Source organism: Diceros bicornis, chromosome 24 (assembly GCF_020826845.1).
Source record: "Diceros bicornis minor isolate mBicDic1 chromosome 24, mDicBic1.mat.cur, whole genome shotgun sequence".
Taxonomy (NCBI): Eukaryota; Metazoa; Chordata; class Mammalia; order Perissodactyla; family Rhinocerotidae; genus Diceros; species Diceros bicornis.
In genome coordinates, this window is record NC_080763.1 from 34,401,445 (window position 1) to 34,428,271 (window position 26,827).

Consider the following 26,827-nt stretch of genomic DNA (forward strand, 5'->3'; position numbering starts at 1 on the left):
TGTAAAAGCTAAAAGTATAACCCTTCTAGAAGAAAACAAAGGAGAAAATCCTTGTGAACTTGGGGTAGACAATGATTTCTTAGGACACAAAAAAACACCCACCATAAATGGAAAAAATGATAAATTGGACTTCCAAATTAAATTTTTGTACTCTTCAAAAGATACAGACTTGGAGAAAATAATTTGCAGAACATACACATGATTTTAAAAAAATGAAACTTGCATCTGGAATATATAAAGAGCTCCAACAACTCAATAATACGACCGACAACCCTATTTTTTAAATGAGCAACAGATTTAAACAGACATTTCACAAAAGAAAACATATGAATGACAAATAAGCCCATGAAAATATCCTGAACATCTGAAGCACCTACTACACACACCCAAGAAAGAGTTAAAATTAGAAAGAATAACAATATGAAGCACCGACAAGAATGTGGAGCAACTGAAACTCTCAAACATTGCTGATGGGAGTGCAAAATCATACAATCATTTTGGAAAACAGTTTGGCAGTTTCATATAAAGTAAAACATACACTTCCCAAAAGGTCCAGCCATTTCACTCCTTGGTATTTACCCAGAAGAAATGAAAACATATGTCCACACAAAGATTGGTACACAAATGTTCATAACAGTTTTATTTGTAATACCAAAAACTGGAGGGAACAAATTGTAGTATATCCATACAATGGAATACTCTTTGAAATAAGGAGCAAACCACTGACATACAGAGTAACACGGACAAATCTCAAAAGCATTATGCTGAATGAAAGAACCATTCACGAAAGAGTACATAGTGTATGATGCCACTTTTAACATGTTTTGAAACAAAGAAAACTTACAATAGTGATAGAAATCAGATCAATGGTTGCCTGAGACGGAGGGGGTGGGGGGAAAGGAAATGACTGCACAGGGGTACAAGAGAACTTCCTGGGGTGATGGAAATGTTTGATATCTCGGTTGCAGTGTTGGTTACATGGGTATATGCATTTCTCAAGACTCACTGAACTGTACACTTAAAACGGGAACATTTTATTGTATGTCAATTATACCTCCATGAAGTTAATTTTAAAAAAATATGTAGAACCTGAAGTGGAAATCACTTAGACTTGGTTTTAATTTAAAAATTTTCTCTGTAATCTGATTTATTCTAATATCTAGCTTCTTGTCTTTAATAGTAATACAAAACTTCATGTCAGTTTAGTCTATGTTAAACCATTACAAATTCCAAATATAAGAATTAGTTCAATGAAGTTCATTATAAAGAATTCCAGAATTAACTTTATCCACATGAATAATTAAGTTGTTTCTAGGAGGTCCACTAACGCTTAGATACAAATTATACTGCATGAGAAATATGCTTACTCATACTTAAATATAAACATATTCATACTTCAATGAAATAAATGCATGTAACCACACAAAATATTAGAGGATGACCCAATTCTATGAACTAACAAAAGGCTAAGTGTTCCCCTTCTTCCCCGCACAAGGAAATAAAAGAATTCATTAGCTATTTTAGTCTGTTACCAGTACCACATGAGCAGACAGACCAGGAAAAGCACAATGAAATGACATACAAGAAAATTGCTACAATTTAACTTTAGACCCATTTACAGCATTGGCTATGTGGGATTTTCTTCCTCCTTCCAGCCACCTGGGAAAATGTTCACAGAGAGTTATAAGGGTTACAAGAGTAAAAGTTGGATCCGAAAGAATTAAAAATGCAGATAACCCAATTAAATCTGCTAATATTTATTACTGCAGAAATAGTTTCAGAGGTAGTTTATTAATGAGGCATTTTTCAAATCATTGTATCTATATTCAAAAGCATCATCTTAAAAAGGAAAAGAAAAAATATGTTTTAGAGGTTAAGGATAACACGTTGAAATGGTTTTCAAAAAGCAGCACTTCCAGTGTTCTTCAGGTTCCTATTATGGCAGCGTTTTCTTCAGACAAGGACATCAACTCACTCAAACACACAGTCAGCGTTAATAAATACATCTCAGTGACGATCAAGTTATTGCCATCTGCATGATCACTTGCAAATAAGATGAAAAGAGGTACCTCAGCATTAACACCAAGGCTTCAGGTCTGAACCACGGAAACCACTTCTAAGGAGAGGACCAATGTATGGTTTGAATTTAAGGGACAACTCAGGTAATGGTAAAGATTCATCTGTTTCCCCTTGGAATTAGTTCTAAAAAACTCTTCCAGCAGATCAAGCAAAAATATATTTTTCTCTTCATTTACTCTTCATTATTTTTAGCCTCCAAAAGGCTCATACACTGCTCCATCAAAACAAGAATTGGCTCTGAACCAAAACCAAACAGAAAGAAAGAAAATCCCAAGAATGTTCTACGGTGCTCTGTATTAGCCTGTGGCTTCCACATAAAAGTTGTCAAATTGTGCAAATTCAAAGAAGTGAGTTCCAATCGCAGCCCAGCCATTCTTCGGGAAATTCACAGGGACATTTGTCCAGAGAGACTTACCATTCAACATGCCAGAGGAGAAATGACCCTGGAGGAGAGAGAAATGCACCCCTTGAAGACATATGAAAATGATTCTCTGAAGTCTGTTTCTCAATAACTTATGGCCCACCTACTTAGTGGAGCAAATATCCTTCTCACTTAAGACTTACCACAGCAAAATACAATTTCACAAATTTGAGCAAAAGTTTGAAACACAGGAAAAATTTTCTCAGAGGAAATTCCTATGTACTTAATGTAAATAGTTTCCAAGGCACATACCTCAATATGTCCTTGTATCCACCAAAATGTTGTAAAACCAACAGAAATATAAAGCTTTTCATAACATTATTATAAAATTCTAGACAAAAGCCCACTAAAATGAAAAACATTTATATTTACAAGTAGTTGCATACACAAGTGTTGTGGCTAACAGCCACCAGCTCTTCAGACATGATGGCTGGAGCCAAAACGTTCACCTCTGCCTCATTGTTTAATTAAGGTCTTTGTTAAGGAACCTTACCCCAGCCGTTGCTTTGTCCCCGCGTACAGAAAATCACTTCAAAGTCATTTGGCAAGAGGGGCCCGGGGAGGGGGTGGGGTGGAGAATGGGAGTAGCCATAGAAACGACTTACTGGTCACTGACAGAGAAAGATAAAAATAATGTCTTCCACAGATGGCCGCCATTCCTACTTAGCTACGTGCCTGGCACACGGTGAACAACAGATGTTCGCTCTGATTATCATTATTACAGCACGCTTATGCGTGTATATTCACAGCACACAATTACAGCTAAACACTTAAAACTGGTTAATTTCAAAGGGTGAAGAGCTAAAGATCCAGAGTACTAGGCCAAGAACCAAAATGAAACCTGTTCTTAAGTCACAGAATTATAACGCCGTGGGCCTTAACTTAGTTCTTTTACGGATGGAAATACTGAGATTTCACAAGATTAAAACTCAAAGTCACAGACTGACTAGCAGAGCTAAGACTTGAATCCAAGTTGTCCAACTCCACATTCAGCACCACATACATTCCTCTTACGACACACCTGCACAGCTATCTTCAGCTCTAACCGTGCTTACTGAGCATCTTCTTCCACTTAGGACATAGTGAATATTAACACTGAGCCACGGGACTCACAGACGCAAATCATATGAAGCACAAAACCCGTCTAACGGTACCTCATCTCCTCCTCCCCAGCTCCTCATTCCCCAGGAGTCAGCCAGCCTGGCCTCCCGGATGCTCCTCACACGAGGCCAGTCACAGAAGTGCCCTCTGCTCAGGCTGCTCTTCCCATCATTCAGGTCCCAGCTCAGACGTCAGCAACTCCTAGAGGTCTTCCCTGACCTCTCTATCTAAACAATCCGGGCAGGGGAGCTACTTTATCTCACTACCCTATTTTTCCTTCATGATTTTATTTCTTTATTTATTTACAACTTTACTGTCTTAGAACAGGAGTCAGCCAACTATGACCCACAGACCAGCCATCTATTTTTATAAATAAAATTTTACAGGAACACAGACACACCCATTCATTTGCCTACTGTCTGTGGCTGCTTTCTCACTACAAGAGCAGAGTGGAGCAGCTGCAGCACAGACCACGTGGCTCACACAGCCTAAAATATTTACTCTCTGGCCCTTGACAGAAAAAGTGTGCTGACCCCTGTCCTAGAAGAATATAGGCTCCAAGAGAGCAGGAACCTTGTCTGTGTTGTTCCCTGTTGTATTCCTAGCACTTAGAAAAGTGCATATAATAGATGCTTAATAAAAATGTGTCGAATGAAAGAATAAAAAATAGTTAACCCTAAAACAACCTTGGAAGTTATCTCCATCTTACAGGAAATGGAGCTCAAGGAAACAGAAGCTCACAGAGCTGTGAAGAACTTGCTGGAAGTCTCAGTAGGTGTCAGCAAGGAAATATGAGTTGGTTCCAAACATGCCTGGTTCCAAATACGCCTGCTCCTAAAAATATTATCTTGATTCATTAAGTGCTTACCACATATCGGGTACTGTACCAAACTTGCACATATATGATCTCATGCGATCTTTATAAGAAGGGTGGTCGTCATGGTCTTATGGATGGGAAAACAGAAGCTGAGCAATATAGAATACTTGCAAACGGAACATAGTAGACTTCAAAGTCTACCGTGCTAACCACCATGCAACAGTGCTGAGGGCGTAGCACCTGACGTGTGCTGAGAAGAATCTAAAAATGGCCAGTGTTAAAATGAGAACATCCTCACATTAGCTGTAATTTGGAAAATGGACATCACAGAAGATGGTGTTGTTTTGTTTTGTTTTGTTTTCATTTATGCAGCAAATATTTATATGCCAAACGCTGTTTAATGCACTGGGAATTTAGGATGAACAAGAAAGGCAAGGTCCCTGCTCTTATGGAGCTTACATTCTAGTAGAAGGAGACATACACACACACAATAAATAAGAGGTAAGGGATAAGTGGCATGCGAAGAATTAAAACAGATTGATGTGGTGATGGGTGCCTGAGAGATACTTTAGACTGGAGAGTTGGAGAAAGACTCTCAGAGGATGCGCATAGAGTTGAGATGCAAGGGAGTAGCAGAATGCTCATAGTTGATGGAACAAGAAATAATGGGGCTGGGGAAAGAGTGGGTATAAGTCAGCAAAAGCCCCATCCATCCCAGTGGCAAGATCAGAGCTAACTTCTGAAAGTAATAAATCACACTGTATTAAAGAGATACCAGAAGAAACAGCTAGAATAGTTCAGAGTGGCTGATCAGAGGGACAGAACAAGCATGGGGTCAGGAGGAAGGAACGAGCGGTGAGGCAGGAGGCAGCTCCTTTTTTATTGTTTTCAATAAGCCCTTTTGATTTTTTTAACCACGTATGCAAAGTACCTGAAAAAAAATTAAGGAAATTTATTCTTTAAATCCCATTCACGATTTCAAAAAATTCATAAAATTACTAAAAATAAGCTTAATGAGAAATGTGCACGAACTACAAAAATAAAGCTGAAGGACATAGTGGGAGATCTTAATAAATGGTGAGATGCAGTACATTCTTGTTCCAGGTTCTTGCATGGGAAAACATATTATTCTAAAAAAAAATGTTATTTTTGCCCAAATTCATGTATAAATTCAGTGTAATACTGGCAGCATTTTTCATGGAATTGAAAAGATGTTTTAAAAATTCAAATAGAAGAGTAAATATACTAGAATAGCAAAGATAATTTTGAAAAAGAAAGAATGAGGAACTTGCCCACCAATATCCACTGACTCATTCAACAAGTGGTCACTGGGCTCATGCCCCAACAGTGGGCGTCCCAGGCACTTTCTAGGTGCTGGAGCCAGCAGCGAATAACACAGACAGAGGCCTGATTAAAGGAGCTATGTTCTAGTGAAGGGAGCAGGACAAACACATAAACGATCCACAGAAGATGTATGATGCCAGGAGGTAATAAGAGCTTTGGAGAAAAATCAAGAAAGGGGAGAGCGACAGAGTGTGAGGTACAGTGCTATTTTATGTAAGGTGGTCAGGAAAGAACTCTGAAGGAGGTAAAGATGTTAACTATGCAATCAAAGATTTTAGAAAGCTACCAAAATTTAGAGTGTGATATTGGATAATGATAGACAAAGCAATATAAAAAACAGAGAAAAGTTCAGAAACAAGCCTATGCACTTGTGATGATCTCTTACATCAAATACACGGCCTTTAAATCAAGGACTATCTATGTAATAAATGATGACGGCTATCCATTTGTTTAAAAAAAATTATATTGGGCTCTTCTCCCTACAATTCACAAATAAATTCCAGATGGATTAAAGACTTAAACATTAATAAAAATCCTAAACATTGTTCAGTTTGGGGGAAAAAATGTTCCTAACCTTGAGAAAGCGGAAGGTCTTTTTAAATAAAACATAAAAGCCATGGAAAAAAAAGTGAAATATTTGATGGTACCAAAATTTAAAATTTCTATTCATGAAACATACCATAAGCAAAATTAAAATACACACAACAGCACAGAAGAAAATATTTGTGACATAGATAACACACAATGGGTTACTAACCAAAATATATAATAAATTCATATAAATCCATCAGGATAAGACAACACAATAGGAAAATGAGGAAAGAGTGGGAACAGGTAACCTCAGAGAAGAGAAAATACAAATAGCCAATAAACATAAGAAGATGTGAAACCTTCTTAATTATCAAGGAAATACAAATCATGTCTATTAGCTTAAAAAAAACATTTAAAAATCAATAATATCAATTATTATATTATTTATAACTGCTATAAAAATTGAAGTACAGTTTGGCTAGCAATAGGGTAGCATCCGTTAAAATTTAAAATGCAATTCCACTTCTAAATATCTGCCTAAACAAATGACAGCACACGTGCACCCCAAGAGGCACGTAAAAGATCCCGCCCCCCCATCTGTAAGTAAAGCCAGCCCTCACCTGCTCAGTTCACTGTAAAAGGGAAGAACTGAAAACAAAGTTATGCCCATCAAGTGTAGTCTAGTTAAATAAACTATGCTACCCCCAAACCAGATATTCAATATATATTGTTACTGCCTGAAAATTAGTATCGTCATTTTTGGTGGTTGGGTAAGAGAAGAGAACAAGTTCAAAAAATTATCTGAATTCCATTTTTAATCTCTACTGTAACCTAAACAAAATTATGACAGGACCATCTTGGCAGAGGGCAGTATATTAACAGAAGAATTTCTCTACACAACCTCCCTTGGAAGCATGTCAATCAATAACTCATGATCAACCAAGGAGTGACAAATAGTTTTAGCTGTCCATGATATTACAATTAATCTGGTATCTTCTCTGACAAAACATTCATGGAAACCAACTTCTAAAATAGTGTGCTTATAGCTGAAAACTGAATTATTCTCATCCATCAAAAATAAATTTATGTGAGTTTGCTTATACCTATAAGCTCCAATTATAACCTTAGCTCAAAAAAGCTGAAAAAAATAGTTCAATTATTGACTTTATCTATCACTCCTGAGTTTAAAAAACAAAAACAAAATTAAAAAAAAATAGGGGGTGATAAAGTCAACTGCTGATGGTTCTCACGTGGGCTTACCCAGACACACACTATCATCCTCGGGACTGGTGGTTTGCTGGTATCATGCAGATTCTCTGCCTATTTCCATTATTTATCACACTTTCCTTCTCTCATTTGATAACAGAAAATTCTAGAAAGGCTCAAGAAAAGATTTTTACCTCCAGGCATTCTGAGCAGCAATACTTACCCTAATAGATAAAGTGAGTGTATACCACTTTTTTGCTGTAACATCAGCATGTCCTAAAGCATATATGATCCATCCAGCTGTAACACAAAAAGATTACCCTAATTGATATTTTTTTAAAACCTATATCACAGAATCACATATCTCAGTGGGGGTTCTCAGCTGGCATTTGTGTGCAGTACAGTGAGCCTTAATAAGGATCTACATTTCCGGATCTACATTTCCAGATCTACAATTGATTTGAAACAAAACATCCTTCATTCAGACACACATTCCACAAGCTTGTATTGAGACCCTGCTCTGAGTCATATACTATATGTGAGCTCATAAGAGAAGCAGTGAAATCAACTTACAAACCAACCAGAGTGTATAATGCATTAGCATCTATAGTTCAGGTATACATTTATACCTGATTGGACTGAATATGGAGGATAAGAAGGAGTAATCAAAGGCAACCACAAGATTCACAGCTAGCGTCACTGGTTACACGGTAATAGCATTCACTGAGAATTAGAGAAAATAATGAGTTCAGTTTTTAATGTATTATATTTGAATGCCTGAGAAAAACTCTGGATGAGATGTCGAGTGGGCAGTTTAAAACACAGAGCAGTGGGGACGGAACATACAGATTTAAATTCCTAGTTCCAGTTCTGTCGCTAACTCATTTTGAGACCGTGGACAAATCCATTAACCTCTGACTCTCTGTTTTGGATTGGAAAATCAGGGAGGTACCTTCTAGATCGGTCATGCTATTATTATGCAATTGCTACTCTAATGTCCTCACTACCCACTCCCTCTTTAACTTTTATTTTATTTATGGAGCCCTCTTCACCTTAGAAAAAGGCAAAGATCAGCAAACTGTAGGAGAGAAGATTTTTATTAATGCAGGAAGGAAGTCAAGAGACAAAGAATCAAGAAGAGTCACCACCAACAAGGTCTAGTTTCAACAGAGCGGTGTGTGCCAAAACCAAAGCAAACTGGATGGAATTCAACTTGAACATCTTCTAACCACCTATTCTGGATAAAATACTATTCTACATAAGACGAGGGCTGTTAAGATGAATGAGAAAAATCAAGCAGTTTTCAAGTTATTAACTAAATTAGGAAATAAAATTTCTCCATGTTAAGCAGATCAATCCCTCTCTCTATATTTCCATAATCACAGTACCAACATTCTTACAGTCTTGCTTTTATTTATAGTATTTCCTGAGCATTGTCTCCCTACTCTCTCTCTCCCTCTCACCTCACCCCAGCCCCTGCAAATCCTACCCTGACAGCCTAGCTCAACTCTACAATACTCAAAAAATCTTTGTACAATTTTCTGTTTTACTGAGCTGCCTCTCTCTGTACTAATTAAGTAACTCTATAATTTTGAATTGTTTGGTCTTTGCTTACGTGTGTTGAATCTCTTCCCAATTAGACATCCAAGCGCCTTGAAGTAAAGCTCTTTCATCACCCCCATAAAGTAACAAGCAGATGCTCACTGTAACATATTCCATAGTAAGTCATGTGCTGCAGAAGAAGTCACTTACCTAGATCACCTGTAACTCTGTAGGTTCCATTTGCAAAAATCCAGAAGAAAACTCCTCTGGCACTTCTAATCAAGATACCACCTTTATTCACTCTCCCCGCAATGAACACGCCTCCTGTCTCAGGGGTCTCTATGTAAACATCACACTTTATAGTCACATTGGACCTGCAGAATGAAACTGTTGGTTAGTGCTTTTAATTATGCCATTCCGAATGTAGTACAAACATGTCATTTCACAGCAACACGATTCCAAACTTCTAATTGAAGTGAGTATGTGATTTCCCAAGTCTGTGCTTGCAGCAGGAACGGGCTTCAAGAATCTTCATTGACGACGGTTTTAAATTTAATGTGACTAAAGTCAAGTCATTTCATTGCCTCTTTTAATGAGTTACTGGAAAATAATATTTACTGTTTTTAAGTTTCTTAAGAACTTATTTCTTGTCTCTCTATAATAAAACAACTTCTCATCCTAAGAATATAATATTAAAAGGAGCCATTTTTTTCTAGGAGTACATAAAAGGTAAGTTTCCACGCAATTCTAATCAAAAAGGTTTATGAAATTTCCATCAGTAAAGAGAAGCAGTGAAGGCTATTAGGAGCCTCTGGGAGAAAATAAGCTACTCTGGGGCTAATTTTTACATTTAATACTAACAAGACTTAAAAACTCCAGAAGAAAGATCTAAAATTATTTCTCTGCAAAGACAGTCAACATTATGTTGACTCTACCACAGGGGTTTTCAAGTTTGAGCAGCACCAAAATTGCCTGGGGGGCTCATTAAATGTTTAACCCCCACGGTGTCTGATTCAGTAGGTCTAGGATGGGTCCTTGAATCTGCATGTCTAAGAAATTCCCAGGTGATGCAGATGCTGCTGGTCCTGGAATTCCACTTTGAAAAACATTTTCCCCTACGGAGCATCTCTGTCTATACAGAGGCAGTAAAACCCTGGTTCTGGGATCACTGATTGACAGGAGTATATCAAAGGAGGGGAAAGATTCAGCCAACCAGGAACTACCAGAGCTTTAACAATGAGCTCTCCTCCAGGCTTCCTTTTACAAATGCTACTCGATACCTTCTGCAATGATGCAACCACCCCAAACCAACATGATCTCTGAAAATAATTCACCTCCTACTCCAAATCTAACTGCAAATGGGAAAGAAAGAAAGCCTGCACAGAGCCAAGTAGTAAATCAAGCAATTTATCTAAAACAAAACTCAGAATGCCAAGAAATATATTTTGGAAATAGGGGGAAATTGCATCTAGAATTATGTGGCTTTTAGTGACGTCAGCATCATGGCAGAGTTAGCTTTCCCATAAACTCTTCCTCCATAAGATACAACCAAAGGGACAGTCACAGACCAACAACGGACTCCGAGACAGCAAAAAGGAAGATCGGAAAGATCCACACTGCCGCACATCTGAGAGTGGACGTGCTGGGGCACCCGGAGGAAGTGGGGAGAGGTAAGAAGAAATCCTCTCCCTCCCCATCAGATCAGCGATCCAGGTCAGCGCAGCTCCTGGGGGGGGGAGGGGCAGCCCTCTGCGGGGAAAACGTAGCTCTTTGGGCTCTCTCAGCCAGTGGGAAACTCCCACACAGAGGACTCAGGACTGCTGCAGGGGTGCCATCAACATCTGAGCACCCCAGGAGAGTGGATAATGAGGGACGAGCGAGAAGACCCCGATGCCAGGGACCCAGAGGGCAAAAGAGAGAGCCCTCCCCCTCCCTGCATGCCCAACACTGCAGCTCAGCTGACCAGAGCAGACAGAGTGGCCAGCCAATTGCAGCGAGCAGCTGGGGCAGAGTGCAGGGGGCTCAGATTACACAGCCATTAACCCCCACACAGTGGCGGCAGATGGAACTGCAATCAGATATTTCCAGGATGAGGAAAAACAAAGCGAATACACAAACCACAATGCAAAAGTACATGAAATCACCAGACCAGAAGGAAAATGACAAGTACCCAGAAACCAACCCTGAAGGCACAGAAATCCATAACCCAAACAACAGAGATTTCAAAATAGCTATCATAAAAAAACTCAACAAAATACAAGATAACACAGACAAACAATTCAATGAGATAAGGAATTTCTTCACAAAAGAGATTGAAATCCTAAAGAAAAACCAATCAGTACTGATGGAGATGAAGAATACAATGGAGGAGATAAAGGAGAATCTGGAATCTTTAAAGAACAGAACTGACAATATGGAGGAAAGAATTAGCATTATAGAGGATAGGAATACAGATATGCTCCAGATGGAAGAGGAGAGAGAACTAAGACTAAAGAGAAATGAAGAAAGTCTCCAAGAAATATCCGACTCTGTTAAGAAATGTAACATAAGAATTAAAGGTATTCCTGAGGGAGAAGAGAGGGAAAGAGGAACAGAGAGCCTATTCAAGGAAATAATAGCTGAGAACTTCCCAAATCTGGGGAAGGAGCAGGAAATACCAGTAAGTGAAGCCAACAGGTCACCCAAATACGTCAACAGGCAAAGGCCCACTCCACGGCATACAGTGGTAAGGCCAGCTAAAGTCAACGACAAAGAAACAATATTAAGGGCAGCTAGACAAAAACAAAAAATAACATACAAAGGAACTCCCATCAGGCTCTCAGTGGATTTCTCAACAGAAACTTTACAGGCTAGGAGAGACTGGAATGATATATTCAAAATACTGAAAGACAAAAACTTTCAGCCAAGAATACTCTATCCAGCAAAAATATCCTTCAAATATGACAGAGAAAGAGTAACTTTCCCAGATAAACAAAAGCTAAGGGAGTTCATGGCCACAAGACCCCCACTACAAGAAATACTCAAGAAGATCCTCAGGCATGAAAAAAGAAGAGAAAGGGAATACAAAGCTTGGAGCAAGGAGAAAAATAGGTAGACAAAATCATAGAAATAGTAGATCTTTATCAGAATAGGTTAGTAACCACTTAAACACCAAAATCAAAGATCAAAGGAAGGAAATCACCAAAAATAAATATAACCTCATCACTGTAAACACACACCCACAACACAAGATAGAATAAGTTGTAACAAGAATGACTTAGAAGGGGAAGAGGAAAGAGATTGAATTGACTTAGTATAAGGAAATAAGAGGCCATCAGATAATGGACTATCTCATATACAAGATTTTTTATACAAACCTCAAGGTAACCACTAAACAAATAATCAAAACAAAATCACATAAGATAAACAAAGATAAAACTAGAGAGAGATAAGACAGAACAAAACTAGATAAGACAGAACAACCGAACTGAATTGGCAGTTCAAAACAAATGGGACAAGAAACAAAGGAAATGCAAAAGAACTGGAAAATAAGTGACAAAACAGCAACATTAAGCCCTCATATATCAATAATTACCCTAAATGTAAATGGATTGAACTCCCAAATCAAAAGATACAGAGTGGCAGGATGAATTAAAAAGATAGACCCAACAATATGCTGCCTCCAGGAAACACATCTCAGCTCTAAAGACAAGCACAGACTCACAGTGAATGGATGGAAGACAATACTCCAAACTAATGGCAAACAAAAGAAAGTAGGTGTTGCCATACTCATATCAGACAAAGTAGACTTCAAGATAAAACAGGTTAAGAGAGACAAAGAAGGGCAATATATAATGATAAAAGGGACACTCCACCAAGAAGACGTATTAATTATAAATATATATGCACCCAACATAGGAGCACCAAAGTACATAAAGCAACTATTAACAAACCTAAAAGGAGACATTAACAACAACACAATAATAGTAGGGGATCTTAATACCCCACTTACACCAATGGATAGATCATCCAGACAAAAAGTCAATAAAGAAACAGTGGACTTAAATGAAAAACTGGACGAGATGGACCTAGTAGACATATACAGAGCACTCTATCCAAAAACAGCTGATTACACATTCTTCTCAAGCACGCATGGAACATTCTCAAGGATAGACCATATGTTGGGAAACAAAGCAAGCCTCGATAAATTTAAGAAGATTGAAATCATAACAAGCATCTTTTCAGACCATAATGCTATGAAACCAGAAATCAACTATGAGAAAAAAACTGGGAAAGTGACAAAGATGTGGAGATTTAACAACATGCTACTGAACAACCAATGGACCATTGATGAAATTAAAGGAGAAATCAAAAACTATCTGGAAACAAATGAAAATGAAAATATGCCATAGCAAATCATATAGGATGCAGCAAAAGGGGTCCGGAGAGGGAAACTCATAGCGATACAAGCCCACATTAACAAACAAGAAAAAGCCCAAATAAGCAACCTTAAATTACACTTAACAGAACTAGAAAAAGAAGAACAAACAAAGCCCAAAGTCAGCAGAAGGAGAGAAATGATAAAAATCAGAGCAGAAATAAATGACATTTAGACCAAAAAAACAGCAGAAAGGATTAATGAAACAAAGAGTTGGGTCTTTGAGAAGATAAACAAAATTGACAAACCCTTAGCCAGACTTACTAAGAACAAAAGAGAAAAGGCTCAAATAAATAAAATTAGAATTATGTGGCTTTTACATTTCTCAGAGTTTCTTATCAGCGAATTTTGCACAGTGACATTTTACAATGTAAAGGAAAATATAAAAAAGAAGCAGCGACAACAGGTACACATCAGGAAAGTCCACACTCCATCATCTAATCAAAGTTGGGCTACAGGAAAATCCAACGCTAAGTAATTGAAGCCCCGTCCCTCTTGTATGTCCTCCCACAGCAGAGGGAGCCTTTCTCTCTGTTGATTATCGCCAGCATGAAACCACTAAAGACCAACATTGGTCCTTACATCTCCTTGCTCTTTTCAGGTTCATCAGAAGTTTGGAAGTGCTACGGATACTGTCAGCACCATACACTTATTCTATTTAGAGTTAGAGTGAGAAAAAATCAAACATTTTTCTTTTTTTCACATCACATTCCAGAATAAATGATTCTTAGATCAGAACTTGCAGGCAATTTTACAGATAATGAATGAAACAGAACAAAAGTGTGGTTTAGTCTTCCACAGCCATAATCTCTCGGGAGTGCTGACAGAACAAAACCCAGCCAAAATATTAGGCAAATTTGATCAAAGGGATGCAGAGTTCAGACGTGTGCAGCAAAAGGTAATTCTGTGATTGTCTTCGGATCCCAACCAAAGCATACAAACAAGATGGAAAGTCTCAAGTAGCTTTGGTAAAGTCTACCAAATAAAGGTATTCAATTCACTGTGCTGGTACTTTTAACTAAATCTCAGTATGAGAGAGGAAGTTGACCACAAACACAATTCTAAGAATTGATGGCACTGTCCACGCATTGAGAGCTGATTTACTAAAATAGCACTATAGATAAACTGCACTATTGTCCCTTCGCTACTCTTAGGAAGACGACGATGATTAAAATGAGGTTGTGAGGTGTAGTCCAAAGAGTATGGGCCAGATCTTGCCCTGGTTCTGGAACTTGCAAGTATGGGATCTTGGGCAAATCTTACTCTGAAGCCTCAGTTTCCCAATCTACAAAGTGGGGAGGATGATACCTCTGCTGTAAGGCAGTTGTGGACACTCATACCAGTGTTAGTGTTACGCAGTTTTCATTGCCTCCTTTCCCCACAATAAGTGGACATCGCAGCCAGAGAACAGAAATGAACACAGGATGTGTATCGATCTCTGAACAGATCTGGCTACCTCGAATACAGGATGAAATATTGGGAAGTAACACAAAATAAACAGGATGAGACCAAATTTTAAAGGGTCTTGGAAGTCAGGCGTAGAAGTGTAGATCTGATTTAGCAGCAGGAGAGAGTGACTGCATATTAATAACATGATGAAAGTAGGGCTTAAGAAAGATGAAAACAGTCCTTTCTTGACATGCATAATTGCCATTCCCTGATTCTTTTTATTTCAGAATATATCCCTCTTTCTCTCTCTCCCACTTACCCTACCCTCCTCTTCCCCACCTCCTTATCCACTGCAATAGTAAAGACTGAGTATTGCTATTTAAATACTGCAAAATCTTCAAAGTTATGAGGAGTTTTGGTTAATCTTTGAATGGTGCTCTGCTACAATCAAAGAGTCTCTCGATTTTTCTAGAGTCCTAGCCAGAAATAAGAGAGTTCGTGTTGAGAGAGAGCCCTCTGTAGTATCCACGGGTGTAGGGGATAAGTGTTGTCACAGAAAGTTAAAGGTTTTTTGTGGTGACCAGCTTCCAAACTGGTGATCAAAATAATGGGGCCCATCCCTTAGACACTTAAACCCAGACACCTGTCTTACAGTAAGACCATTAGTAACAAATGAGGAAATCACAAACCCCACCGACATGATCAGAAAATCCAGGTAAAGTGTCTACTACGGAGATGATGGGATAAATGGCATTTCTGTTGTTTAAAAAGACAAGCCACCAAAGTTGTCCTAAGTTAGGTAAGAACTTTCATGCTACCCCAGTAACTCTCTATGCTGCTGTAAATGTTCCAGAAAGTCTGGATAACTGAAAGTTTCTCAAGATTTATATCAGATCTTGGGACTAGAACTTGGATTTATAACAGAGAGTAAGGCAATACAGAAGGGATAGAGACTTTCTGCACCATTCCACAGATAAACAATTCAAGGCTGTTTTCAGAATTATCTTCCCTTGCCTGTCCAAGCTACAGATATGGCTGTTTTGTGGCATTAATAATTCCTATCACTAAACCTGGAATGCTTGTGTCGCATGTTTCACAGCGGAATCATACTAGTTAAAAGGAAAAATAGAAACACCTGAAACAGATATAATAAGCCAGTACACTGGAATTCTATAACTGACTTAAAGCGGAAGGGGAAGCTTTGGTTTGGTCTTTATATTTTAAGTGAAGAATAAATACAACTTGTCTCTTTACCAGATACCTAAAGAAAAGAGTTGAATTCACCAGCCTACTAAAAGCTGATTTGCTTTTTACTATTGCCATCTACTGTCACCTGGTAAATAGATTTTCTACAGACTACAACAGTGTAATTCTAGTATGGATCCAGCAGGTGGCAACACGAGATCAACAAATCAACTCTCCAGCAAAACAAAAAGAAAAACAAATCACAGTCAGTTTATTAAAAAAAAAAACATAATTGGATCCAAAAGTCCTCAATTTTTATACTAAAATCAATCTGCTCCTGCAATAGTCACTATTAAATTGTGCAAATCTGCGGGAAGGACACTACGGCAGCAAAACAATCTGCTGGTTTGTGGCCACCATGATGCTCAACAGTTATCACACACCTATTAGGTTCTTGGACAAGGAGGACCACTGAAAAGTCTTCACTTCAGAAAGTACCCGACAACACTACAAGGTTATTTCAGCAGAATCTAGATGAACGACACCAATTTTACATACCATTTGTAATCCCCTATAACACTGATCGTGTTGTATGCATCAGCAGCCCAAGTAATGGGTCGTTGATTGAGGACTTGGCGTAGTGTGAAGCGATGCTCTCCAGGGTCTTCCACATTCATAAAATATTCAAAAACGCCAGTCTGATCAGCAAAATTCGGAGCTTCACTAAAAAATGGGTAATCTGCTCAGAGCACAACAAATTCTCTGTTTAGTATCAAATCCTTACAGAATCTCTCCTCTCTCTTATTTTATGGTACATTTTGAAACTTCTGAAAATTTTAAATAAGTAAATGATACTTATAACCAGTAAAAGTTTAGGGTTTAGGTTAATAAAGAGATACTGATTTTTGTATCATCATTAAACATCAATATGATCAGTTTGACATACAGACTTTAGGTATTTAATACATGCAATTGCTTAAGAGGAAAGATCATGAGTTTTGGAGTCAGGCAGACCTCGGTTCAAATTCTAGCTCAGTCTGTGTCAAGTTCCTCATTTCTAAGTGGGCAAGAAGACAAGGGAATTAAATGAAAGAATGTATATAAAATGTATACATAAGCCAGCACTTAGCAAGGACTCAATAAGAGAGAGTTTTATTATTTCTAATATCTGTCAAACAAGGTTCTAAATCTCTGGTCAGAGTCATCAGCTTAGAGAACATTAGAAAAGGCTTACCATAACAAGAACAGAATTTACAAATTACAAATTTTCTTCTATTTCTAAAATGGAGCAAAAACCAGTTTGGGGCCTAAGCCATCTATCAATCTCTTCCTAGTTTTATTAAATTAAATTATAGTCTTACATGATGAAGGCTATAGAAGAGCAACTTTAGTCATAAGATCCTATAGCTATTTCACACTTCATGCTTTTCCACGTGATTTCACATTTGTCACATCATTTGAGATATTAAGAACCCTAGAAAGTAGTTCTAAAGACTGGCTTATAGTTTTTAACTTTAGTTTTTAGTTTATTTTGTAGCCAATAAAGCATTACATTTTAGATTTGATGGTTTAGAATTGCCTTTCAGCCTTCAGGTCACAAAACAAATAGTTTTGGTGTTGGCAGAAGTTCTTCAATTTCCTTAACTAGGCCATCTTCCACAGACTCCTCACCTACTGAAGGCAAGAATTATTTTTCCAAACAGAGAACTGAGCCAAACATTGTCAGGACACTTGTGGGTGACAAAATTAATAGATTCACCTAAGAGACCATTTTAAAGAGTTGTAAGAAAACAAAGCAGCAAACTCCCTTGAGGGTCACTGTTGTCTGTGTTATCCAAATAATTGAGAGGACTCCAGCACACAGTCCCAAGGGCCTTGCACTCCAATCAACCAGGAGATCATTTCCTGGGAAAGAAAGGGAGCTGAGACCCCAAGGCAGTGACCTGGAGTGGGTGGAGGAGTCTCCATCTGTGACGGAAGAAGCAGCGCTCCAGCAACAGGAAGTTCAAGTAGCTCTCTAGCAAAGCTAGTTTCCCTCCCTACTTCTCTCCTACAGCTACAGATTTTAGAAGCAGAGACTAGAGCCACCTGACCCTGTCTGGGAGGTCCATAATGCTATACACCTATTAGTCAACAAGTTTTGTTGCTTACTAAGTGATGTAGGAACATAACCACAATGACCATACCCTCTAACTTTTCAGTTTCCATAAATTACCTATAATCAAAAGCTTTTCTAACAGCTTTAGGACAGATCTTCCTAGAACACCAGGAGAGCTCAAATATAAAACTCCCAGGCACAGCTGGAAGGTAATGAGTTGAATGACCCAAGGATAGCATAACTGTCCTTAGTACACAGTGCGCCAGCACTGGGGAAAGATATTAATGTGCCTTAACGCCCAACAAAAGGAAGGTGTCAATAATGGCTTTCACGAGATATGGCTAACGGGGTAGCAGCAGTGTTACAAATCTTGTTTCACTAAACATAAGTGAGAATTATAACTTTCATTCTGACAGTTTTTTCTGGCACTGAAAAATCCCCAAGTTGAGATTTACCTTGAAATAATGCAAAAATTAGGTCTCGTTTACCCCATAGCAATTTAGAGCTAAATGAATGTACTTTTCACAGCCTCTCCACCATGCACCGGTTTGACAGGTAGAAATCTATCCACTACTGCTAAAAATGGAAACCAAGTTACGTTTTAATGAAAAAAACTTACCAACATTGAAATCATCCTTATAGATGCGTGGGAAGGGCTGGGATTCTGGAGGCAGTGGGTAGCTGCCTTTGCTCCCGGTGGTGAGGGTGGTGAGCGTGAACAGCTCATTCTCCTGCAGCTCCAGCGTGAAACCACCGCTGCCGTCGAGGAGCTGGGAAAGAAGGCACCACCGTATTCAAGACCAGGGGCTTTGGCTCGTCCCATTTGGGCAAAATAGCATATAAAAAATAAGCTTAAAGAAAAGCCAAACTCATTCCCGTCAGAACTTCCTAACCACTTGTGAAGGACACACCCAACATAAAGGCCCTCGGAATCTTTTTTAAGTTATTTAGAAGCCTTTACAAAATTTTACTTTTTACTTTTTACTTTAAAATCCTTTACAGAAATGATTTTAAAAGAATTTCATTACTTGGAGGAAGGAGGTCCCAAAGGAGGACCCCCTAGATGGTCCCAAAACGTATTTCTATTAGTCTCTTCTTTTCCACTGGACTGTAAGCTCTGTAAATCTTGTGTATACTCAATACATGTAACTAAGACATCTGCTTATTTATCTTTTAGGACTTTACTAAGGTAGAAAAATCCATAAAATCTCACTATTGACTCAGCTGTTAATCACAGAACACCTTTTACTATTAAGAAAAAAAAGTCCTATTCATTATATGTTCAATATATAGTTCAATTAGCAAGTAGGGTTTATGTCACATTTATGATCTTGGCAACTTGGTCTCTTTAAGCCACCATCTCCTTAACAAAAGGAGGGAAAAAATACACACCTCCTAGGGCTGTTGTGAGGATTAAACGAGATAATGTTTATAAAGTGCTCCGTTCAGTGAGTGACCCGTGAGAACCACTCCCCAAGTCATAGCTGTTCTGTGCTAAATGTAGACCTCTGAAGACACTGGGATCTTCTGCATAGTTTATGTAGGCATTAAATGTATGCCCATTTTATGAAATTTGAGCAGTTTTCTTTTTCTACTGTAAATTAAAGGTGTTTATATCCCATCTTTGCTTTAATAATAAATTGTTGGTCGGATCTATGAAATATCTAACACCATATTCTGGCTCAGAAATAACCCCAAATGATACTATTTTTCCTATGGGGAAAAATTTATTTTATTATGCTGCTTCTGGCAATTTGTTGTGCAAAAAGTACAGACTGTTCTTTTTTTATAATTTAATATATTACATGTATTCCGTCATTGATAGTGACTGGTTGATTCACAGAACATTAATAATTATCAGAAAAAGCAGCAGATTTGTGTCAATTAGGTGAAGTAATGCACTTGCTTGAGCCAGTCCATTCTTTGAAACATTTCCTGAGAAACCACCATGTGCTAAGCACTAGAGCAGGCACCTGAGATAAAAAGCTAAGGCAGGGCCCCACTCAAGGTGCCAGTGTAGCAGGAAAAGTGTTTCGCTAGGTACAAACATATTCCTGGGTGGCTATGAGCTAAGACTGGTGGGGAAAGCTTCAGAGGAAGTGACAGGTGAGCTGAGTCTTGAAGGATGACAAAGATATGAGGAGAAGGCATTCGAAGAGGAAGAAAAGGCATGTGCAAAGTCACAGAAGCAAGTAAACTGGCATGCCATGCTCCGAAAAACACAAGAAGTTTAGTCAGTGAGGAGAGGCCAGTTTAGAAGGACACGCATCAAGAAAGGAAAGCAGCCTTTTACCTGGTGAGGGGATAACGCGGGTCAGGTGCTACGCTAAGGGAGGTGAACTTACAGGAAAAATCAGAGAGGTACTTCGAGTAAGGGCTTGACAAGAATCAGATCTGCATTTTAGACACATCGTTCTGGCAGAGAGTGGTAGGTGGGGTGGAGAGAGGCAGATAGGAGGCAGGAAAAACAGGAGGTAGTTTCTGAAATCCAGGAGAGAGAGAATGAGGAACTGAAACAAGCAGTAGCAGTGGGAACAGAGAATAAAGAATGGGTAAGAGAAATATGTGGATGACAGAATCGTCTATACTTGATCACTGGTGGTATATAAAGAGTGAGTGGAAAAGAGAGACACAAATGAGACTCAAATTTCTTACTTGGGCAGCAAACTGATGGTGGTACCATTCACCAAGACAAACTAAATACTAAGAGCAAACACACAAGCTTCTATACTGCCTTGAAGAGGATTTCTATTGAAAAAAAACAAAGAACAGTTGGGGACAACTTTAGCTCTATCATGCTACCACCATAAAATCAATTATAAAATTAAAAAGTCATAATTCATTAATCAAATTTCTGTTCCCCTTTACTGTTGCAATGCTCAAAATAGAGGAATTTATTTTAAAACTACCCATAGGGAATCCAGTTGCTTAAAAAGAAATCTGTCAGATGGTGGTCCGAGTTTTGTATACCACACCTGTAGCTCCGGTATTTCACTCTGAGGAAAAAACACAGAAAAAGCATAGTTGAGTGTTTCATCATACGCTCTTTGAGGATTTCCAAAACCAGTACAAGTAAGAATGAACCAATAACAATGTGCACTTTATTTCTATTTACCAAAAGACCTACCTCAAATTTTAAATAGTAACATTTTGAAAATAGGAAGACATTATTCAAGCAAATACTTTATTCCTATAAATACTACAGACTTTTGGCAAATGTTTAAAAAGATTTTAGTGCCTTTGCTTCAAAAATACTCATTATTGTACCTGTGTAAAAAACTTTCTAAGAATTTTCTGGTATTAAAAAACAATTCTTATGTGATTAGTAGTCAGAGAGGGCACTGTATTTTCTGTATTCAAATCTAATAATAAGTAGAAATAGCAAGAATCTGGTGTCTTTTGTTGTTGTTGTTCAGAGTACTGTAAAGATCAATGCTTGATAGTTCCCTAGACCACATAACTGATGCTCCTACCAACAAGAATAACTTTCTTGCAAGTGACTTTTGTTAAGTGTTCTTCAAAGCCACAGAGAGTTTTACCTCCTCGTGGCTTCTGTACTGTTTGGCTAAACCAGTTAGCAGATGGAAGACACCAGGGCATTTGTCTATTCATATACAAACTCTTAATAGCTTGTAATATAAGACTTCACTTAAGAACTGCTAGCCTGTGACAAAATATATAAATTCTCAAATCAAAACCAAAATAAAAATCCTACACATTTACTTACAAAAGAACCCTTAAGAATGAAGGTAGCAAACTGGTGTGACACATTGAAATAAGGAAGAAATGGCCGTATACACTTAGAATGTTTATGACTCTGAGGAGAAAAAAAAATTACATAAGTTATCCAAATGATGTACAAGCCATCCTAGGAGAAAAATGTTAAATATTTAATGCCCTGAGATTAACAGAAACGGCACACGGTAGGTGATAAATATGAGTTCATTTCAAATTTTAAAGACTTTTTTCTAATATAATCTTTATTGAATGTCTCTTGTGTATGCCTAGTCAAAGTAAAGCTCAATGGCATTTTGACTGAATCAAACTTTAAATTCATAGCTAAATTCCAGAGTCATTTTATGGCAGACATAGAGTAATTTTTATGTTATAACTGTTTTTCAAGTAAAATACATCGAATAAAAAGCAAACACTTAGGATATTTTCACTGAAAAGGCATCTCATCTAAATATAACCTTCATATACACAACCAAGTTCAGGTAGATACACAGAACAAATAGTTCTCACATTGCCAACATCATTTTTTACTAAATAGTCACTACAATGGGCTGGGATCAAAAGAGGCATGAGGCATAATCCCGACTTCAGGGGGGTTCAACAATCACAGAGCACTTACAACATACGGTTCTGGGCTAGGCTTTGTGGACAATAAAAAAATTACAATTATAATAGGTGGTTTCTTTGAAAAGATGAACAAAATTGACAAACCTTTAGGTTTACTAACCAAAGGGAAAAAAAAGGCAAGACTCAAATCACTAAAATCAGGAATGAAAGGAGAACATTTCTACCAATCTTATAGAAATAAAAACAGAATATAAGGGAATACTATGAACAATTGTATGCAAACAAATTAAGTAACATAGATAAAATAGACAAATTCCCAGAAAAAAACAAACTACCACAGCTGACCCAAAAAGTAACACAAAATCTGAATAGACGTATAACAAGAGATTGAATCAGTAAACCCAAACTTTCTTGAAGGAAAATACCAGAACTAGATGGCTTCACTGATGAGTTGTACCAAACAGTTAAAGAATAAATACCAATCTTTCACAAATGCTTCTAAAAAACAGAAGAGGAAGGAACATTTCCCAACTCATTCAGTGGGGTCAGTATTACCTTGATACCAAAACCAGACAGAGACATTACAAGAAAAGAAAACTATGGACCAATATCTCTTATGAATTTGGACACAAAAATCCTCAACAAAATACCAGTAAATCAAATCTAGCAACAAATAAAAAGGATTATACAGGATGACAACGGGATTTATCCTAGAAATGCAAGGCTAGTTTAGCATACAAAAATCAGTCAATGTAATACATTATATTGGTAAAAGAAGGACAAAAACTACATGATCATCTCAACAGACACAGAAAGCACTTGGCAAAATCCAATAGCCTTTCATGACAAAAGCACTCAACAAACTAGGAATAAAAGGGAAGTTCCTTAACCTTACAAAAAATATTTACAAAAAAAATTAGAGCTAACATTACCCTTAATGTAGAAAGGCTGAAAGTGTTTCCCCTAAGATTAGGAACAGGACAAGGATGCACATTCTCATTATTTCTATTCAACATTATACTAGCAGACAATTTGGCAAGGAAAAGAAATAAAATGTATCTAGGTTGGAAAGGAAGAAGTAAAACTATCTCTACTTGCAGATGACATAATCTCATATACAGAAAATCTGCTAAAAAACTAATAAATGAGTACAGAATGCTGTGGGATATAAGATCAATATATAAAAATAAATTGTATTTCTATACACTAGCAATGAAAAATCTGAAAGTGATATTAAGAAAATAATTCATTTATAGTTATATCAAAATAATAAAATACTTAGGAATAATAACTTTAACAAAAAGAAATGCAAGACTTGTACACTGAAAACTACAAACATCATTGAAAGAAATTAAATAAGACATAAACGAGTGAAAATACATCCCATATTCATGGACTGAAAGATGTGATATTGTTATAATGGCAAAATGATCTAGAGATTAAACATAATCCCTATCAAAATCCAAGCTAGCCTCATTGCAGAAACTGACAAGCTGATCCTAAAATTTATATGGAAAAGCAAGGGACCCAGAACAGACAAACAATGTTGAAAAATAACAAAGTTGGAGGACTTGTACTTCGAAGCATACTATACAGCTACAGTAATTAAGACAGTGTGAGGCTTACATAAATAAGGATAGATATATAGGCCAATGCAATAAAATTGAGAGTCCAGAAGAAAACTCTCACACTTATTGCCAACTGATTTTCAACAAAGAAGCCAAACAATTCAATGGGGAATGAACAGTCAACAAATTGGTACTGGGACAATTAGATACCCATAGGCAAAAAGAATTAAGTTGGACACATATCTAACCTCATACTTAAAAAAATAAAATGGATCAAAGACCTAAATGTAGGAGCTAAAACTATAACTATAAAACTCTTAGAAGAAAGCATAGGTGTAAATCTTCAAGACCTTGGATTAGGCAATAATTTCTTAGATATGACACCAAAAGCACAAGAAATAGATATATCAGACTTCATCAAAATTCAAAACTTTCTTACTTCAAACAGCACCACTAAGAAAGTGAAAGACAACCCAAAGAATGGGAGAAAATGTCTGCAAATCATATATCTGATAAGGGACTTTTATCTAGAATATATAATAATACTTACAATTCAATAATAAAAAGACAATCCCAATTTAAAAATGGGCAAAGTGTTTAAATGGACATTTCTCCAAAGAAGATATACAGATGGCCAATATACACATGAAAAGATGCCCGCATCCTTAGTCACTAGGAAAGTACAAATCAAAACTAAAATAAGATACCACTTCACACCCACTAGGATGGCTATAATAAAAGAGACAGACAATAACCACTACTGGGGAAGATGTGGAGAAATTGGAAGTCTCACATACTGCTGGTAGCAACGTAAAATGGTGTAAACTGAAAATCAATGTGTCAGTTCCTCGAAATGTTAAATATAGTTACCATTTGACTCAGTCATTCTACTCCTAGATACATACCCAAGAGAAATGAAAACACATGTCCACAGAAAAACTTATACACAAATGTTAATCTCACCATTATTCATAGTGGCCACAAACTGGAAACAACCCAAACATACATCAACTGAAAAACGAATAAACAAAATGTGGTATAGCCATACAATGGAATATTATACAAACATAAAAATAATAAGTACTGATATAGAACCGTGAAAACATTAAGCTAAGTGAAGGAAGCCAGAAACAAAAGGCCACATATTGTATGATTCCATTTATATGAAATGTCAAGAATAGACAAATCCAGAGACAAAAAGTAGAGTAGTGGTTGCCAGGGGATGGAGGAGAAGGGAATGGGGAGTGACTACTAATGGGTATGGGGTTACTTTTTGGGGTGATGAAAATGTTCTGGAATTAGATAACAGTAATGGTTGCACAACTCAAATAAAAATAGTAACCAAATAAAAAATAGTCAAAAGATTTGAACAGACATTTCACCAAAGAAGATATATAAATGAAAAATAAGCACATGAAAACCTCAACATCATCAGTCATTAGGGAAATGCAAACTAAAACCAAAATGAAATACCACATCGTACATACTAATACCTAAAACTAAAAAAACTGATTACACCAAGCATTGGCAGTGATAAAGTAAAACTGGAACTCGCATTATGCTGCTGATGTGAATTTAAAATGGTACAATCACATTGGAGAACAGTTTGGCAGTTTCCTAAAAAGCTCAAGTATTTACAAAGGGACATGAGTACTCTTTTCGGGGGGATAATGGATATGTCCACTATCTTGATAGTGATGATAGTTTACTGGGCATATACGTGTCAAAACTTATGGAATTGTGCACTTTAAGTACGTGTTCACAGAGGATCAGAATATGCCACCCCAAAATACGCCACTTGGTTATAAAGGTTATTTTAAGTTGAAGATATTTGAGCCTCAAGAGATGCAGAAAAAAGTCTCCTCTGAGCTTCCCTTAACTGCCTAATAGCAGGAACTTCTGAGAAATAAGGTGACAATAAATTCCTCTTCAGGGTATCTACTCCCAGAAAGGAGGAATGAGAATAAAACCTACCCCAAATCTCCAGGGGGGTTTTATGGCCCTGAAGGAGAGGAAAGACCACTCATACCAGTATAGACAATTCTCACCACTTTCTCATTTCCTATTTGTTCTCCTGAAAACCCATTTAGCTTTCCAAAAACTCATTTATTTTCCCATAAGTGCCCTTTCTCCCCCTCCTCATTACCTACTAAACCCAAATTCTAACCACCCCTTTGAGTTACTCATCACTGAGTTTCTCCCACATGTATCTGCATTGCATGCACAAATAAACTCTGTTTTTATTTCTCCTGTTAATCTGTCTTTTTAATTTGTGAGACCCCAGCACTGAACCCAGGAGGGTATAGGAAGAAGTTTCTTCCTCCCCTACATGTTGTTTATTATATGTCAATTATACTTAGTAAAGCAGGTTTAAAAAAAAAACGTGTTCAGTTGGGTTTCATGCTGTTTTTCCAAAACTAACAAAGTGAGCTAATCCAATAAAAACAACAAAGAATTACCATAGTTTCAATGATGATGGTGAGGTTACCTAAGCCATCGGTCAGAGCTACATAGCTTCCTCCTTTCTCTAAATGGCCAACTGTCTTCAGGTAATACCAACCTGGTTGAGTAAACTGAGTGGTATGAGCTACAGAAAAGCAGAGACAGACCCAAATAAGATTAAAATGGTGATAATAGGGTTTCTTAAAAAAAGAAAACCATCTACCGATCTGAGTCTAATAAGCTATTTTCTATTTTGGAGGAAAAAGTTTGTCAACCTCATGTTTCAACTTTTGAATAATTAATACAGTTAAATGGTACAATTGTGGGAACATTCTTAGAATGATTGGTAAAAATAAATGAATGACACTGTCAGTTCAAGAATATT

The 26,827-nt window shown here is 37.3% G+C and overlaps 1 protein-coding gene across 2 annotated transcripts in view; it reads right to left on the minus strand.

Annotated features, from left to right (window-relative positions):
* Nucleotides 1–613: 613 nt before the first annotated feature.
* GALC (galactosylceramidase) overlaps nucleotides 614–26,827 on the minus strand; it is a 61,778-nt gene continuing 35,564 nt past the window's right edge. For both annotated transcript variants that reach the window (XM_058567489.1, XM_058567490.1), the window contains 8 exons: nucleotides 26,460–26,587; nucleotides 21,858–21,947; nucleotides 21,040–21,126; nucleotides 18,750–18,900; nucleotides 16,591–16,771; nucleotides 9,252–9,415; nucleotides 7,723–7,799; nucleotides 614–2,522 (listed from right to left, as the gene is read on the minus strand). In XM_058567489.1, the coding sequence (XP_058423472.1) occupies nucleotides 2,376–2,522; nucleotides 7,723–7,799; nucleotides 9,252–9,415; nucleotides 16,591–16,771; nucleotides 18,750–18,900; nucleotides 21,040–21,126; nucleotides 21,858–21,947; nucleotides 26,460–26,587 (1,025 nt within the window). In that variant the 3' untranslated portion in view covers nucleotides 614–2,375. The remainder of the gene's footprint in view (nucleotides 2,523–7,722; nucleotides 7,800–9,251; nucleotides 9,416–16,590; nucleotides 16,772–18,749; nucleotides 18,901–21,039; nucleotides 21,127–21,857; nucleotides 21,948–26,459; nucleotides 26,588–26,827) is intronic.